Source organism: Lichenostomus cassidix, chromosome 4A (genome assembly GCF_008360975.1).
Source record: "Lichenostomus cassidix isolate B80296 chromosome 4A, HeHo_3.0, whole genome shotgun sequence".
NCBI classification, from domain to species: Eukaryota; Metazoa; Chordata; class Aves; order Passeriformes; family Meliphagidae; genus Lichenostomus; species Lichenostomus cassidix.
The window spans coordinates 15,078,369-15,096,004 of NC_139485.1; the positions used below are offsets into that span (position 1 = coordinate 15,078,369).

Consider the following 17,636-nt stretch of genomic DNA (forward strand, 5'->3'; position numbering starts at 1 on the left):
CGGCGCTCGGGGCCGGAGCGGGTTCCCCGCGGTGCCCTCACGGCGCTCGGGGCCGGAGCGGGTTCCCCGCGGTGCCCTCACGGCGCTCGGGGCCGGAGCGGGTTCCCCGCGGTGCCCTCACGGTGCCGGGGGCGCGGGGGGGTCTGAGGGGGCGGCGGCGGCTGCGCCTGCTCGGCGCGCGGGGGCGCGCGTGACGTGCGGGGGGAGCGGAGCGGGGCCGCGCGCGCTCGCGGCCGCCGCCCGGCCCAGGCTGCGGGCGGAGCGGGCCCAGGCCCGGCCCGGCCCCGGCGCGTCCCGCGGGCCCGGCGCACCCCGGGCCTGCACAGGTGAGCCGGGGCGCGGGCACGGGCACGGTGGAGCCGCGCGGGCCGCGCTCCGGAGCCGCCGCCGCGGTCGCCGCGGGCCGCGGCCGCCCCTGGGCGGGCGGGCGAGGGAGCGCCGGCCGGGCCCGCCGGTGCCGCGCAGACCGGGCGGTGCGGGCGGGCCCGGCGGCGGAGGGGCCGCGCGGGCGGGCAGAAAATGGCGGAACACAAGATGTCGGCCGGGCCGGCGGGGCGGGGAGGCCGCGGCTCGGTGCCGCGGGACGGCGGTATCCCGGCCGGGCCGGGGTTATTCCCGCCGGGACGGCGTTATCCCGGCGCCGTCCCCGCCTCCCGGCCCGCACCGCCGCGGGACACCGGCTCCTTTGTCCCCGCGCTCCCTCCGCCGCCTCCCCCCGCCCCGGCGGCACCGCGGGCGCGCCCGCGCCGGGCACGCGCGGGAGAGAGGGAGGGAGGGAAGGAGGGAGGGAGGGATGCGCCGGGAGCCGCTGGGATGCGCCGGGAGCCGCTGGGATGCGCCGGGAGCCGCTGGGATGCGCCGGGAGCCGCTGGCGGGCACCGGCAGCCCGGCCCTTGGGCATCCCCCGGCGGCTCTGCCCGTGATCCTTACCACGGGAAGTTTTCTTGGTGCAACGCCTAGATGTACATTTTTTTTTAAGAGCCTTTAGCGCGTGTCAGGCAGCGAGACAGAATCTCGTTCACTGGTTTTGTCTCGTTCACTGGTTTTGTGGCGTTTGAAATGGATTGAGTGTAAGTTGTCGTGGTGCTTTCTAGGTGGACACAATAAAGGACTTTAAAATAGATATGCTGGTTTTTCATACCCAGTCTGTTCTCTGCCGAGGATCTGTGTTAACCTGCACGTTATTTGAATTACTCGGTTTCTCTAATTAAGGTTTCCGCACAAGCAGGACGTTTCTCGTTGCGTTTCTGTCAGTTGCTGCATTGCAATTAGGGGAAAAAAAATCAAAACCGTGAGGTATCATCAGGGGAGGCTAATTTTTTTTTTCGTCCTAATCTTGAATATTAAGAAATTAAATGGTTACACAACATCTGATTTGTATTTTTCAGCGGCATAGAAGTTTATTGTTACATTGCTCTATGTCTGAGCCTGGTCCTTTTGGTTTAATGCAAATCTCATATGCAGCTTGTGAATATCCAAAACACTGGCAGTGTATGATGCTGTGTTTTCCTTTGGAGCATGTAAACAAGATGTAAATTATTTAGAAGAAATACACAGTTTTAAAGGAGACATTAAGGGCTGACCATGCAATTAGGCTTCTTGTGAAAATGCATCATCTGAACATACTGGGAATAAAGGTGTATGTAGACTGGAGAAATACATAACATTTGCAGGACCACACAAAACGTATTCCTAAAGCTACATAAATGAAGGGCATGTATTTAAGCTGTAATTGGCGAGTTGTAATTGGCATTCTGTAGAACTGTTGTTTATGTTATACCCATTTTAAATATAGCAACAATGCCTGGAAGCCAGCATAGGGACTGGGAGTTTCCTTGTCCCTCTGGGAACATGAATGACACCCTGTATTTCCTGGGAAGGGTAGAAGTGCTGAAGCATTGGTTGCTATCCCTCCTCCTTAACATGCTTTGCTGAAGATCTTAACATTTGGAGTGTTTTCTTAAACTTTCTCTAAAATGAAAATATTAATGGGGTTTTTTTGATACTTTTTTTTATGAAGAGTAAGATAGGAATAGGTCAGTGGTTATACTGGGAACTTTCATCACTTTTTCAGCTGGGTGTTGCTATTACATGTTCTTAGGTCATCCCAAACTGCCAACCATTATCTTTGATTTTAAAAAATACCATGTGCAGAAGTGATTTACAGTCGTTTTCCTGCCAGTAGTCAGAGAGGTCAGATATTCCTCCTTCTACTATAAAATTCATTGCTTGTCTGAGCTGATCCCCATCTAAGGAAAAGCTTTGGCATAAAGAGTTGAAATAGGTTGAAATGAATCTCAGGCTCATTAGAAAGAGAACTGTTACTTTTCAGAAAAGCAAAACTGTTCCAGATAGAGACATATTTAAAAAATGTAGCTTTAAGACACTGCTCTGGGAGTCTCAGTGTAGGTTGCATGAAATACTTCATTTTGGTTTCTGATGATAATGTGCTCTTTCCTGGGCCAAGATAGCATGCTGTAATTAAAATAAATAATCAATGAAAATATTAGTGGGATATTGTAAAGTCCATATTTTATTGGCTGATGCTAATAAAGCATTTTCACTGTCTTTAAATACCCAGAGGAGAAGGGGAATTGACCAGAAAAACTTGAGATGTTACAAGTTAGAGCAAAAGAGGAATGGATAAGTTTGGGATTGTGAGAGGGTATGGAATTGTGTCTCTGTGCCTGATTTCTCCCCTTCCAAACCCATGGTTGGATCTGTCTGTGATGGTGTGGGTGTGTTACACAGTGTACTACAGGAGGAAGCTGAGAAGAACCACAATTAATCACTGCACTGCATTTTTTTATTGCTGTGCCCAATTACAAGATTTGCCTGCATCTGTGACATGTGAAACTGCATCATCTGCACTGCTGCAACCTGTGAGCAAAAGCACCCAGTTCAGGGGAGCTGTGGGCCTTAGCCATGGTTAATTCTTCCAGCAGCAGCAGGAAGGGCTTTTCCTGCTGGCACTGCATTCCTTTAAGCTCCCGAAGCTGAGATAAAAAATAAACTTGTGATTGTATGGTTGATTCAAGCCTGTCCTTTGTCTGCAGGGAGGGTTTACAAGGACATTCTTCATAGGGTTGGTACAGCTTCAGCAGGGTTGTTGCCTGTGTGTCATCATCCATCTCTCATTTTAGGGGAAGTTTAAGGGATTGCTGGTACTCCATGCACAGAAGGTGCTATCCCATAACTTATGTTATTTTTCTAGTCCTGTTAACTACCAGGAAAACACTCTTTTTAGTGATAATTTGCTTTCCCTGCAGAATTTAAATTTAAATTATAGTCCTACTTAGTGCTGAATTTTACCACAATATGTAATATGGTTGTGCATCTAATTATTTAATCTGAAAATAAGTTGCTTATTGAGAAGGAAAAAAAGTCTTGCATATTCTTCCTGTAATCTCAGATTGATATAATTAACATAATTTTTCATATCCTTTTACTCTGAAAAAAGGGTTATCTGAATGTACAGGCTGTGGCCAGGAAATGTTAGATATTGCCTTGATTCTGAAATAGTTAAATGAGCCATTTATGGACTAGAGCTGCATCATATTTTGTACTAGCAAGGATTCATTAGCTGCTGTGAGAAGTCTGGGTGACTGTGGTGATCATTTGGGAGTGATGGAGCAATGTACTGAGGTTCTGGAGCTACTCTGTGATCCTTACAATGCTGAAAGAATTTGAATTTGGAGTGGAATTGAATTAGTGAAATCCTTGGCAACTTTCCTAATGTGTGACTTTTTTGTTTTCTTGAGTTCAGACCTCCTTGGGGTGGATTAAGACCTCTTTGGGGTGGATCAGTGGCTTTTCCTTGCAATTGCCATCATTGGGCACTTTGGCTGGAGGAGCTCAGGAGTTGGGTGAGGTCCTGGCTCTTCCTGGGCCCTAATTGTGCCATAGAGGTGTCTCAGATTTTGGGCACTTGTATTCTGCAGCTTGGCTTGTGTCACTATTCACCTTCCCTGGCTGTATTGCCCCTTGAGGTGTAACTCACTGCAGTGGGGATGTCAAGTGTGTTCATTGGAATTTCCATCATAGTTTGGATTTCGGTGCTGAGACCTAGTGAATTCTTGTGGTAAGGTACTGGTGATTTCTTTTCTGGGATCCAGGAGAGCAAAAACAAGGCTGGTGCTGCAGCAGGAAAGCACAATACTTTGGAGACTTCCTGATGAAAGATTTGTACTCCCTGCTCCTCTCAGCACCACCCAGTTCACATAGTTCTGAGCTCGAATTCTGCAGTCACTTCCCACAACTCCCAAAACTCCTTGTTTGCTCTGTGGTGCTGTCACTTTGTCTGATTCTTGGATACGAGAGGGGAGGAAAGGACAAGATTTTAGTCTTGTGCAACAGAGATTATTTTTTTGAGGCTGGAGATTTTTCACCTGTGAAAGCCTTGAGCTCTGTGTGATCCTGTGGGTGCTTCTGTGGAGTCACATTGAGCTGAGAACTTGTGTAAAGACCTTTGAGTTGCAGCAAGTTGCAAAATAACTCAGAATCTCCACGCTCCAGTGTTCAGTAGCAATGAAATAACATTTTGGAATGCTGATTTTATCCTTCTCTCTCGTGTTTTATGGGAACATTCTGTCAAATGATACATCCTTTCCCATGCTCTGGAAGTGACTTTGTGTAGCTGTACTTTCTCAAAGTGATTCAGTGTTCTTAATTAAATTTACATGTTAAAATTAGTTTTGAAGTGTCTCATATATGCAAATTTTGAAAGAATTGGAAAAATTGATACTTCACATTCAGTTCTCCACTTTCTTCATTGTAGCTCCACACATCCAGAATCACCACTCTTGATAATTAGATATCAGGGCCAGAGCAGAGGTGTCTGCTCTATGCACAATTGCTAATATTTCTTATTACGCTAAGGTCAAGAAAATATAAACCCAAATAATAAAGCAAATTGTATGAAGTATCACTTATGTTTTTCCTGAATTTGTGGGTAAATACTTCTGTGTGTTTGTCAGTGTTACACATCAATCCAGTAAAGCTGTTCAACACAAGAACATTGTTAAACATAAATTCTCGTTTCTGTTTTGTTGCAGTTATTTGTGAATGAATTTGGCTGAATATGGATCCAGGTGGCGGAAGTCTTGGATTGCAAACACAAGAATCCAAAATGCCTCACACTATGATCATGCAGGATTTTGGTAAACACTTTTAACTATTTAAAATAATGAGTAAAGTACAGGAGATGACCTTTTCAGGTGTTAGGAGGGACCATGTCTTTATACAAAGATATTTGCATTCAGAGTACAATACTGAGTAATGTTAGTTATTTTCCTTCCATCTGATAAGAACCATTTTCATGAGTGTTTTCATTAAGATTAAAACTTCTGTTTATGTGTGTGTTAAAATAGTTCGCGGTGCATTCTTTGTTATGTCTCGAAAAGTAGTCTGCAAATATGACTGGCCAGTCCAGTCTGTTAATGAAAACCAGGTTTCTACCTCCAGGCATTCCTTGTGATGTGGCAGGTTGTTGGAAATTTTACTATAAATATTGCATACGACTGAGTGTTTATTTTTAACAAGGCCCATGCAGTCCAAAGGATGAGGCCTTCTATTGTAAGAGCAATTAATGGCTTGTTACTACACTTGCAGTGTCACGCAAGAATTCTGTGAGGGTTCACATTGCTGCTGCAGTGAAATGTTTTCTAACTGGGAATTTGAAAAAAGGAGACTAAATTGTAGACAGGCCTTTGGTTTTTAACAGATCCTCATTGCAAAACCTAAGTTTGGGACAAACTCCACATTATGCCTTGAAGGATATGTTTTGTTTATCTTAACTTGTACAAAACAGGCTGCTTTGGACACTGTTTATTGGGTGAAACGCAAAGTGGGGATGTTGCGAAGTAACAGAATTTTCCATCTGTGTTTAACTTGTGTATGTGATAACTCCATTCCTTAGATAAACCAGTTGCTGGTGCAATCATTAACATTTTTCCCCTGGTTCATGGTTGTTCCCTAGTGGCTGGAATGGCTGGCACTGCTCACATCGATGGAGACCACATTGTTGTGTCAGTCCCCGAAGCTGTCCTGGTTTCTGACGTGGTGACGGACGATGGGATAACTCTGGATCACGGCCTGGCAGCTGAGGTGGTGCAGGGCCCCGACATCATCACGGAAACGGACGTTGTCACCGAGGGTGTCATCGTTCCCGACTCCGTTTTGGAGGCTGATGTTGCCATTGAAGAAGCTCTGGACACCAGTGACCACGTCTTGACTTCTGACCTGATCACAGAGACCGTGCGGGTTCCCGAGCAGGTGTTTGTGGCTGACCTTGTGACAGGCCCTGAGGGACACCTGGAGCACGTGGTGCAGGACTCGGTGGCCGGGGCTGACTCGCCCACCATGGTGTCAGAAGAGGTGCTAGTGACAAACTCGGATTCTGAAGCTGTCATCCAGGCAGCTGGCACTGTCCCTGGCTCCACAGTCACCATCAAAACCGAGGACGATGACGATGGCAAGAGCACATCTGAAGACTACCTGATGATATCTTGTAAGTTCCACAGAGGGAGATGGAAGCAGGAGGGAGCTGAGCTAGAAGTGCTCTGGTGGGGAGAAGTTGCTGTCACTGGACTCTTGGAACGCTCAGGGAATAGGCTGGTGCCCAGTTAATTCCTGTCTGCATTTGGGGTTTGCCATGCAGAGTCACTCATACAGCAAGAAAGAGAAGGACGCTGATGCTGCTGAGTGAGTGAAAGTGTATATTTGTGTTTCTGAAACTAGATGTTCCAGGAAATTAGGGAAAAACACCTTGGAAAGTTAAACATTCCATTTATTTTGAATATGTTACTTTTTTTCTAAAAACACCACAGGTATATTACAATGTTATGCAGATTCATGTGGAAGTAACATGTTGGGCCTAATCAGGTGAATCCACAAGGAAATAGCTGATCTCTAACTCAAAGTTTTCTCCATGTGTCCACAAAATACGGTTTGTTTAGTGTGTTAAAAATTATAATAGACATTTCATTGTCTGTTGTGCTGCTCTGGGCCAATAAGGGGTCGTGTGCATGAATGGATTGGCTCATTAACACATTCCAGTTCCCACCCAGCATCCAGCTGCATATGATGCTGTTGAAAGGTAGCTGAAGTTGGCTGCTGAAAGGACCTTGGATACTTAGGTTTCTTCAGAGGTTAAATTATACCCAAGGTACCAGTTATTGCTGTTACACAAATCTGTATGGTAGTTAATTTCAAATTTTTGACTTCTCCAAATCACTTACTGAGGTGTGAGTAGGTCAAAACAGATTTTATTTATTCAGAAGAAATATGTTAAAAAAAAGTCAATGCCAAGTGTGTCGAAGTGTCAGTCCATTCACAACAAGCTGCATTTATTAAAAATTCCGTGGCAGGACACAACTGGTTTGTGATTATGATTTCACTCTCCTATAGCATTTATGTCCCTTATACAAAATATATTTTGATACTTATTCAGTGTAGGATGAGCACCAGTGATTATTAAAGCTTTCTATCATTACTGTCTCTAACAGAAGTCAAAAAGAGCTGTTTTTTGAAAAACAACTCCAAAAGAGAGTCTAAAAAGCAAATCAGACTTGCAACAAAAAAATCCTGTGTGTTTTTGTACCTAAAGGAGCACCATTTTTACAGTCAGTTTCACTGAACAAATTCCTCCTTTCTGACAGTACTTAGGATGACTTTATTCTGTAACTGGCTATTTCCCTTGTCACTGTAAGTACAGTCATCTTTGGGATTCCTTCTGAGATAGATGAGTGTGATTGATGCTGATGATCCTGCACTTAAACCAGAGCATCTGAAGCTTTCAGTTACCTGATGGCCCCACGTGTGTCTGACACATGCATGGTTCTCAAGCTTGCCTTTCACAATGTTTCAAAGCCACTTTGAGACCTAGTTTTCAGCAAATTAAATTTTTATATATGTATAATCGTGATGTGCCTGAATAGTCACAGTTGGAAGCTACATTATTCATCTAGGATTTTGTTTTAAGTAATCATTGAGATAAATTAAGGCAGTCATAGAATCATTTAGGTTGGGAAAGAGCTGGAAGATAATTGAGTTTAATTGTTCTCCCAGCACTGCCAGGGCCACCACTGACCATGTCCCCAAGGGCCACATCCACATGGCTTTTGAAACCCACCAGGACTGCGGACTGCACCACTGCCCTGGGCAGCTGTGGCAGGGCTGGACAGCCCTTTCAGGGGAGGAATTTTTCCCAATATCCAACCTGACCCTCCCTGGCCCAGCTCGAGCCATTCCCTCTCCTCCTGTCCCTGTTCCCTGGAGCACAGCCTGACCCCTGACTGTCCCCTCCTGGCAGCAGCTGTGCAGAGCCACAAGGTCCCTGAGCCTCCTTTGCTCCAGGCTGAGCTCCTTTCCAGCTCCCTCAGCCCCTCCTGGTGCTCCATTCCCTTCCCCAGCCCCATTCCCCTCCCTGGACTCACTCCAGTCCCTCCATGTCCTTCTAGTCCCAGAGCTGCCCCAGCAGTGCAGGTGCCCAGCAGTGCCAGCACAGGGATGGGCACTGCCCTGCTCCTGCTGGACACTCCATTCCTGACCCAAGCCAGGTGCCATCGGCCTCTTGCCCACCTGGGCTCATGTCCAGCTGCTGTCACCAGCACCCCCAGGGCCTTTCCCAGCTCTCCAACCACTCTGCCCCAGCCTGGAGCTTCCCACGGGCTTGTTGTGACCCAAGGGCAGGACGTGGCACTTCTGAACTCCCCACAAGTGGCCTCAGCCCATGGATCCAGCCTGTCCAGACTCCCCTGCAGAGCTTCCCACCCTCCAGCATCAACACTCCCCCGACTTGGTGTCATCTCCAAAGCTGATCCCCTGATCTGGACTACTGATAAAGATGAACTCTGTTGTGTTTCCTAAGTTTAAGCCTGTGTTGTGCTGGGGATGCCATCCTGACCCCACAAAGTGTCTGCTGTTGTGTTTTTGTCAGCAGAAATGAATCCTTTTTAGTCAGTTTTTGGTTGTTTTTCTTTTTTTATTGTTTAAATATTACCCTTGAATTTGTTTTGTTTATGGAGATAATGTGTTGTGTAGAATAGATAAAAGCCTCAATTTATCAAGCAGGTCAAAACTCCTTTTATTTATTTACATTTTTCCAATTGTCTGATATTGTAAATATTGTCGAAAGTGAATTTTACAGTCTTTCATTTGGGGTGTATATATAGGACTGTTGAACTGTTTTATAATGTAAATCACACCAAAGTGATAAGAATTTCAAAGTACTTAGCTATCTTTTAATGAAACTTGGCATCTAAAAAGGAGAGACTTTACATAAAATGCCAGATATACCCTTAGGGAATACCACGAGTTTGGAACACATTTGGGAAATACCAAAATAGTACATTTTAGGGTATGGAACTGACAGTGGAATTTTAATTTCCCTTACGCTTGTTGGGAGTTACGGCTTAAATTGATAGAGCTGTAGAATGGGTTGGGTTGGAAGGGACTTTACTAAAAGGTGATTTTTCACCATTTTGAGGTAAATTCCCATGTAGGTGCTTTATACACTTCCAGTAATTACATTTTTTGTGTCAATACTATTTGGACAGTAATATGTTCATCTTGATAGTTGTGTGACTATCTGTGTATGATTTTGTGATTGGAAATTGGCATTAGAAGATTACCACCACTCTCCAGATAAATCCAGCTTTTTCAAACCAGCTTTATAAGCACAGGACTTAAAAAATCCATTTTTGATACGTTCACCAACACAAATGCCACAGGGTGTCTGCGATCCCTTGCCTTAAATCATCAGCACACCTCGATAAAAAAGCAATGAGCCCCAAATGTGGTGGTGGGCCCCTGAACCCTTCAGAGAGCGAGCTGGCAGCAGCACATCCCGTGGTGCAGGGGCAGTGGGCAGTGCAGCTGAAGCCTCCCCTCTTTTGTTTTTCAGGTTTGCGATATTCAGACCCACAGCGGCTTGCCAGCCCCCGCTCTGCGTGCCGGCCCCATGCACTAGTTGGTGACCTCACAGCCACCACTGACCCTCACTGGAGCTGGCCCGGGGGTAAGGTACTGTGCCACCAACACCTCCTTTGTAGTGTCTTACACTGTTGCCTCGTTTGCTAAACATTTTAGGATTCCTACTCCTCTATTTGAACCTTTGGGACTTAAGTAGATCAGACCTTAGAAAAACCCGGCGAATTGTCAGAGCATGGGACTTCCCTTGCCCTCGTGTTGCTCCTCTGGTGGCTGTGGGATCACCAGCATAGTGCATGTGAGGCATCACATGGATTGGGAGCTGGCAATCCACGGTGAATCTGGACATCACACACCTGAAAACAGCCAAGCCAGGTAAGTTTCACACTGGGAGTGTGCTGAGTTTTCCTTTAAAGCTTGTTTACTCAGGAGGATTCGGCATCTGTTGATGGAGGTTCTCTGTTGGGTTTTTTCTGTTAATTTTAAGCGATGAGGTAATAACATGTAGTGCTTCTGGTGGATGAGTCAGGGCTGGAAGACACTTTGATATTCCATTGACAGAAAGTAAGCATTCCCTGTTCCCGTGAGCTGTCCTTGGGAAAAACAGCAGATAGTTTAGCACTGATGGGTTAGCAGTGATTGAAGGCATATTACTTAGACAACAGAATATTTTTGTGAGCTATTATAAAAAAACAATAATATTTTGTAACCTGACAAAGATTACTTGTCCTGCTGTGTTGTTTTTCTCTTACCTAAATCTGTTTTGAAGGTAGATGGAAACTATGAGATTACTTCATATAAGACAGCAATTTAAGCAAAGGCAATTGCCAATTTGGTGTGTTTTGTTGTATTTGAAACAAAAAGCAACATCCTAACAGTCTATATTGGTATCATTTTCTCAGCCCAGTTGATATTTTCCAAATTTTTACACATTTATTTTTCTGGAAAAGCAATCCCAGAGGTCATGGACACACAGACTTCCTGATAGGTTTCCATTTTTTTAGGCTAAAATTGTAAAGACTGAGTATCTTCAAAAACACACAGGATGGTTAATGGTGTGGAGGTAACCACACATTTTAAAAATATTGTTGCAAGTTTGTCCCTCTAAAACAGGACTCCCTGGTTTTTACAGGATATTGAAGATTTGGGGGCTTAACATGAAATGTTAAAATACAGTATACAGTGAGCATACAGGCTAGACATAGTGTACATGCTATATTCAAGTTTTAGGGGGGTCTTTTGCTGGAAACATTCTTACAAAGATTGAAAAATTTCTCACTCTCTTCCTTTATGTAATGTTTATTGCATTGCAGTTGATGTTGTGGTAACTATCAAAAATTGTGGGATTTTTTCTTACATTATTTCACCAGCTCCATAGTGGTGCAGTCACACAATATTAGTTAAATAATTGGAAATTTTGCCGTAAGGAAAATTTTCTATCACACATGTAGTAAATCCCCTGTTCAGCAGGAAGTTGCTGTTGTTAAATAACCTCCCAGGACAGAAATACTTATTTCTGTTAAACTGGTAACATGTTATGTTTATAAAATTTACAAGTTTAGAAAAAGATGGTGTTGCTCAAGTTGTAGATTTGAAAAGAACTTTATTACCACCTCCCAATTCTAAATTTACAGGGTTTGTAAGCTTTGAAATACTCTTTTTGGCAGCATGTGTAGTCACAGCATTAGATATATAATCCCTCCTTGTACTAGGAATTTCTTCCAGTCCTTCAAACACTCAGACATACCATGGAAATGGTGATTGTATTAAACATACTTTTATCACTTTGTAGAACATGGATAAGGAATTTATAAATGCTACAAGCCTTGCAGAAAAAGAAATAGTCTTTAATAAATTCACGCTTAGTAAATGTATGGAAATACTTATTCCAAGATAAGGGTATTTTAGCATCTCCATTTTCCTCTCTTCTGACAACCCCATTCTGGCAGCATAATAAATGTCAATTAGCAGATGTAGTAACACTCCCACAGTGGATATGAAGGGCAATAATGACCTGGTGCTGGGAAACTGGAGTGTCAGAGGAATATTGCAGGTTGTCCCTGAGTGTTTGTGCTCTGACTGTTCCCAGTGTCCTGCCAGGTAACACCAACATCATGCAGCACATGTCAGACTCACTCATTAAGGGGTTGATGTTCCTGGCATCGATATCTAGAGAGATCTAGAATATATTTTTTTAATTAAAAAAACAAAAACTCTCTTCCTGAGGAAATTTTTTCTCATGATCTATGTTTGATACTTTTCATCAATGGAATTAATCCATTGGTTACCAAAAAAACCCAAAACCCACCAAAGAGCTAAAGCAGCATTTTTAAAATGTTTTCTGTAGAGGTTTCAGGTTATAGAGCCTGGTGCTGATAGCAGCAAGGTTTTGGGATCAATCCCTGTATGGATCATTCACTTAAGAGCTGACCTGGTGATCCTAGTGGGTCTCTTCCAACTCAGAATATTAATATTCATCAGAGTGTAGACTTCACAGAGGTTCTAAAATGGAAACAAATATTTATTAGTGCTTACCTGGATTGTATCTAGTTCTGTGCTCAGTAACTTCTGTGCTCAGTACTCACCTGGTGCAGTCCAAGGTTAGTGAACAGAAATGAGGTTTCCCAGTGCTGGGAGCTGGGTAGATGTCCATGGAATCCTGTCCATGAGTGGGAAGAGCTGCATTTGGGATTGCTGAGGTGGATCCCACCCTGCTGCAGGAGAGGCTCCTGCTCCTTCCCCAGCAGGCTCTGAGCACCTCTCCTGACTGCCAAGCACTAAAGGTTTAAAGTGACTCCGGTTCATTCTGGGCTGGAGGCTCAGGGGGTTAAAGCAGCTCTTGGGAGCAGCCACCAGTGCCCTGCAGGGAACTGGGAGGGGATTGGGCACCACTGCAGCCACTCCAGGTCATCCCTTTCCCAGCAGCCACCTGGAGTCAGGAGGCTCTGCTGTCACTTCAGTGTTTATTTTAATGATTTTTGTTTTGCTTAGTGCACACGTATTTCAATGTTACGTGTGCAGTAAGTTGCTGTTGCCCTAGAATGCGTTTCATTCAGATTTGTCTACATTTTGTAGAATTTTCCCCTATTTAGAGGACTTTAGTGGGTGTTCAGCATTGCACAGGTTTGTGTTGACCATCTGCACAGGAGCTAAATTTACCCTCTGAGAAAAGTGTGTCATTACATGTGTCAGAGATGCTAGTTCAGTGCTCTCTGTGTTGGCAGTTTGGGGTGTATCTATGGACATCTCTGGGAATGCCCTTTTTACCAAAATAATGTTGCTTTTAATAGTTTGAATGTGTTTTTGGTTTTTAGAAATTAAATAAACATTTTGAATGTATAAACCAAATAATCAGTGAGTGAGTTGTGTAAAGAATGAGAAGTCAATCTCTCACAGTAGTATTTGGATTTATTGTCACTGAGTCTTTTAATTAGTTGTATATTATGCATTAATCTTCATTAATGTGCGTGTTTTCAAGTGGATAAGGTGGATAAAATCATAATTTCTTTTAGGGAGAAGATAGAGTCAGATTTTTGATGCACACTTTTTTTAGCTGGGAATATTCTCCAAGTCATCACATTCCACAACAGTTTCAGCTAGTAACTTTTAGTCACCAGTAATGTTAGTGAAACTTTTGAGAACTCTTGGACTGTAACAGGCAATTCTGGGTTAATTTTTAACATTTTGAATAACTGTTTAATTTTAATTATTGATACATTTTTGCCTTGTAAGAGTAATAGTTTCAGCCATAACCAATTGCCTCATCCCCTTTGATGACAAGCTCCCTCTTGTGTCCTTCATTCTGTAATTCCTGCTGTGTTTCCTGAGTTGCAATAATACTGAACTTTTGGAATCTCTTTTAAGTTTCTTGAGATGAGCTGTTTTTAAAGGCCACTCATGAATACATACCTTTCCTGTGCATGGGGAGAATAGTGGAGAAAATCATACTGCTGATTACTTTGACTTTTCAAAATGTGTTTGAGCCTCATTATTATTCTCTTCTCTTTGCAGTGGATGATGTTGGAGAGAAACTGGACCACATAGGAAGCACTCCCTTGAAGATCAGCACTGAGGTGGCAAATGATGATGTTGCTAAAGATGATGGCTTTGGTTCAGAAGTTATCAAAGTGTACATATTTAAAGCTGAAGCTGAAGATGATGTCGAAATAGGTACCTTGAAATCCTATTTATTTTCTTCCAGTAGTGTGAAGTGTTTCAGGGTCTTTTTGCTTGTTGTTAATTCCACGCAATCCAGTGACTGGAGTGTTATGTAGAACGTGACATTTGTGGAAGCTGCCCAGATGCTGCAAATACGGGCTGTGGATTAGTCTCGAGTTCTTTTTTGATTAGCAGGGCTATTTTCAGGCAGCCAAAACCCAAATGTAGAAGTGTTGTGTGTCTGCAGCTGTTTTTTCAGCTGCTGCTTTTCTCTGACATTGCAAAGACTGTGTGTCAGCACAGCAGAGCTTCTGGAGTGGATCCCTGTTGTTGGGGGGAGCCTTTGGTGGCCTTGGCAGAGAGAGGGGAGGATTTCTGGGGTTGCAGGTGAGCCAAGGGGCTCAGAAATGCTCTGCAATTCCCTTTTCCCATGGATAGACCAGCACTGCCAGTGCTCTGAGGGGATGCACAGCCCAGCTGTGTCTGGTCTGGAAAAAGATTCCCCCCATGGTTGTTCTTGGAGCCCAAACCTCTGGATCACCCCCCAGCCCTGTTCCCAAAATAGAGTTCAGGCTTGAATTTGTCAGGACACACCCAGAGATCTTCTTGCTCTTCTCTTCCAGAGTATCAAACTTGCATGATTTTCTGGATGTGAAAACATTCAATTGGAATTTTAGGAAAAGCAGTTTTGTTTTAAATGAGAAAAAATACTTAAATGTGAAATTTATCCTACGAGTGGCTTTGTTCACATTGACTTAATGTGTGTCACTTCTTTTTGCTGAAGGTGGGACAGAAATTGTCACCGAGAGTGACTTTCACAATGGCCATTCTGTAGCTGGAGTCATTGAACAAGGAGGTGTTGGGAGAATGCAGCGAGAAAAAATGGTTTACATGGCTGTTAAGGACTCTTCTCAGGAAGATGAAGATATTAGTAAGCATAATAAGAAACCTCTTTGTTTCTCATGCTGTTTGTACACCAATATAACCATCATTCTCAAGGACATTTTTGATTTTTTTCTGAAGGATTCTTCAGCCTGAAGTAGTAGAAAACTAAGCTCATCTTCCCTAAAAATAGAAAGCAGGCTATAATTATTTTAAAGGATGTGGATAATGCACTTTGTGCATACTGTGTGCAATAATTTCATTATTTATATTAAATTTAACATGTCCGTGGATGAAGTTAATGAGGTTAGTCAAACTTCTTATTTTTCTATTTTCCTACTCTGAATTAAGCAGCTTTCTGACAAAGTGGCAAATGTCATCAGTTGCAAGTTTATGAGTTTGTATATTGGAAATTTTGTGGGCATTTGTTTTGGATTAGTATTTATTGATACATGTTTTCTCTCTTTAAGGAATGTCTGAATAAGCAATGATCCCCTAAATGCCAAAGGAAGAGAATTAATTTATAATGGGTATCAATCAGAGCGAGAGCAAATTAAATGAAGGAAAAGTTAGGACAGGCAGAATAAAATTAAAGATTTATTCTCCTCCCTTAATCCAGGCTGTGCTGAAATAGCAGATGAAGTTTATATGGAAGTTATTGTAGGGGAAGAAGAAGCCACATCCCTTCCAGACACGCAGCTCGAGGACTCTGGCGTGAATAAAACGTTTGTCCCCGTTGCTTGGGCTGCTGCTTACGGTAGGAACCTGTGCTTCTTTCCTCAAAATCCCTGCCATTGTTTCCTCCCTCATCCAGCTGCCAGAATCTCTGGGATGATCTCACCTTGTTCTTGGGGTTTGGAAACAGCTCCTGGTCTCTGCCATCTAAGGATTGCTGTGTGTTGAGCTTCTTGGAGTAGAAAGGAAAGTTTGTTAGGAGAATTTTTATTTTGTTTCTGATCCCAGCTCAGATGTACAGAGTGTGTGGGGTTTGAAGTTTAATGCTGAAGATCTTAAAAACCAAGAACAGCCTTAAGTATTTTACATTTGCTAGGAGGAAAGGAAAAAGACTATAAAAAGGGAATAGTAGGAATAAATGTGCAAACATGTTCCTAATAATTTCAGTTTATATACATGTGTTAAGCCTGTTAGTCCTTGAGGTGAGCAACAAAAAGAAAAATGGTGATTTGTTTTCAAATAGTAGAAGTGTCTTAAGATATGTGGTGAATTCTGTCTGTTCTTTTATATTATTTCCTTGAATTTTGGTGTGTTAAATGTTTGTTAAGAAGGTACCAAGTTATCCATAGTTTCTGTTACAATTAAATAAGCAAGTTAGTGAAAATTCCTTTGTGTGGTAATGAGAGCCCAACAGTTGAGCTGGTAAAGTGGTTCAGAACCGCAGAGCTTTGGCACATAACAGCAAATACTTCCAGTGCAAAATGAGGAATATTCTCCTAAGGTGTTCCTTGTACATCTCCCAGAACTCCATTGTGCTGAGAGGCAGATAAGGGCCAAGTCCTCTTATCTGCCTGGTTCTCCTGCAGAAAGATAATGTGCTTTCATCTCAGGAGCAAACTGTGCATTTCAGATAACCTCCCTGTGGTATCTGAGGGGATAGATGTGTTAAAAGTTTGCAGAAACAAGCATATTAATAATGAAAAGCAGGAGAGCCAGCAGGGTAAACATGCAAACACAGATGGGGTGAGGATATTAACTCCTCCCAGAGATGGGATTTTGTCTCCTGAGGCTCATGGTTACACAACATTGAGCTGCACATCTACACTTGGATGGTGTTAACCTGTTACTTATTAGCTAAGTTAGTTTTCTCTCACTATCAGGCTTTCAAAACCATCATCTTTTAAAAATAATATGTTTTTGTAATGACTGAAATACCATTTTCTGCAGGAGATGAAAGAAGGCTTCCCCGAAGATACGAAGATGGTCAAGCGGCAGGTGAGAACTTTTAACAGCATTACAACTAAAACTAGTTTGAAAAAATAGGCAGTTCTGTGTCAGTACTCCTTACCAGAGAATGCAAAGAATGAGCCATAAATTAGACATTGAAGGACTCTCCAGTCTTTCTCTAGTGTTTTGAATTAAAACAATTCTGGATGTCTGTAGGCCTCTGGAGGGGGTGGGAAGTTGGGAGGCACTGCCAAGTTTTTTATGTAGTTGTGCAGACAGATAACGCAGTTGTGAAGAAGTAAAAACAAGTTAAATCAAAATCAAGGAATATATTTAGAAATGAATCAGTGTTTAAACAATCATACCCTTGACTTTTGCCAGGAAAGATAGATAGTGGTTCCTATTAGCACCCTTCTTTTTAATGTGTGTTGGTGATAGAGGAATGGGCAATGCTTGTTTTTAAAAAGTAGATAATGCTGCTGTGCAACTCCAGTCGTCAGTCCCAAAGAAACAAGTTGTTTAAGGTTTTTTATGGTGTCTAATTTTTGTTTCTAGGAAATAACTTGGATACACGATTAGAAAACAAAAACGGTAATGCAACACAGTACCTGCAGATTTGTGATAGCATTAGCACTAATAGAGTGCTCAAACAAAAAACCAAGAAAAGGAGGAGAGGAGAGGCCAGGCAATGGCAAACAGGTAAACACTGGATGGTTACGGTATTGTCATGGAGTGCCACTTACTCCTGTCCTATTCCTTTTCTC

The 17,636-nt window shown here is 43.2% G+C and overlaps 1 protein-coding gene across 4 annotated transcripts in view; it reads left to right on the forward strand.

The window, feature by feature from the left end:
* The first annotated feature begins 209 nt into the window (after positions 1 to 209).
* Positions 210 to 17,636, forward strand: part of ZNF711 (ZFX family zinc finger ZNF711) — a 29,054-nt gene continuing 11,627 nt past the window's right edge. For 3 of the 4 annotated variants that reach the window (XM_085060694.1, XM_085060692.1, XM_085060693.1), the window contains exons 1-8: positions 210 to 326; positions 5,055 to 5,159; positions 5,978 to 6,508; positions 13,942 to 14,100; positions 14,873 to 15,019; positions 15,590 to 15,727; positions 16,873 to 16,920; positions 17,428 to 17,571. In XM_085060694.1, the coding sequence (XP_084916820.1) occupies positions 5,081 to 5,159; positions 5,978 to 6,508; positions 13,942 to 14,100; positions 14,873 to 15,019; positions 15,590 to 15,727; positions 16,873 to 16,920; positions 17,428 to 17,571 (1,246 nt within the window). In that variant the 5' untranslated portion in view covers positions 210 to 326; positions 5,055 to 5,080. The remainder of the gene's footprint in view (positions 327 to 5,054; positions 5,160 to 5,977; positions 6,509 to 13,941; positions 14,101 to 14,872; positions 15,020 to 15,589; positions 15,728 to 16,872; positions 16,921 to 17,427; positions 17,572 to 17,636) is intronic. The other variant, XM_085060695.1, reaches the window with a different exon arrangement.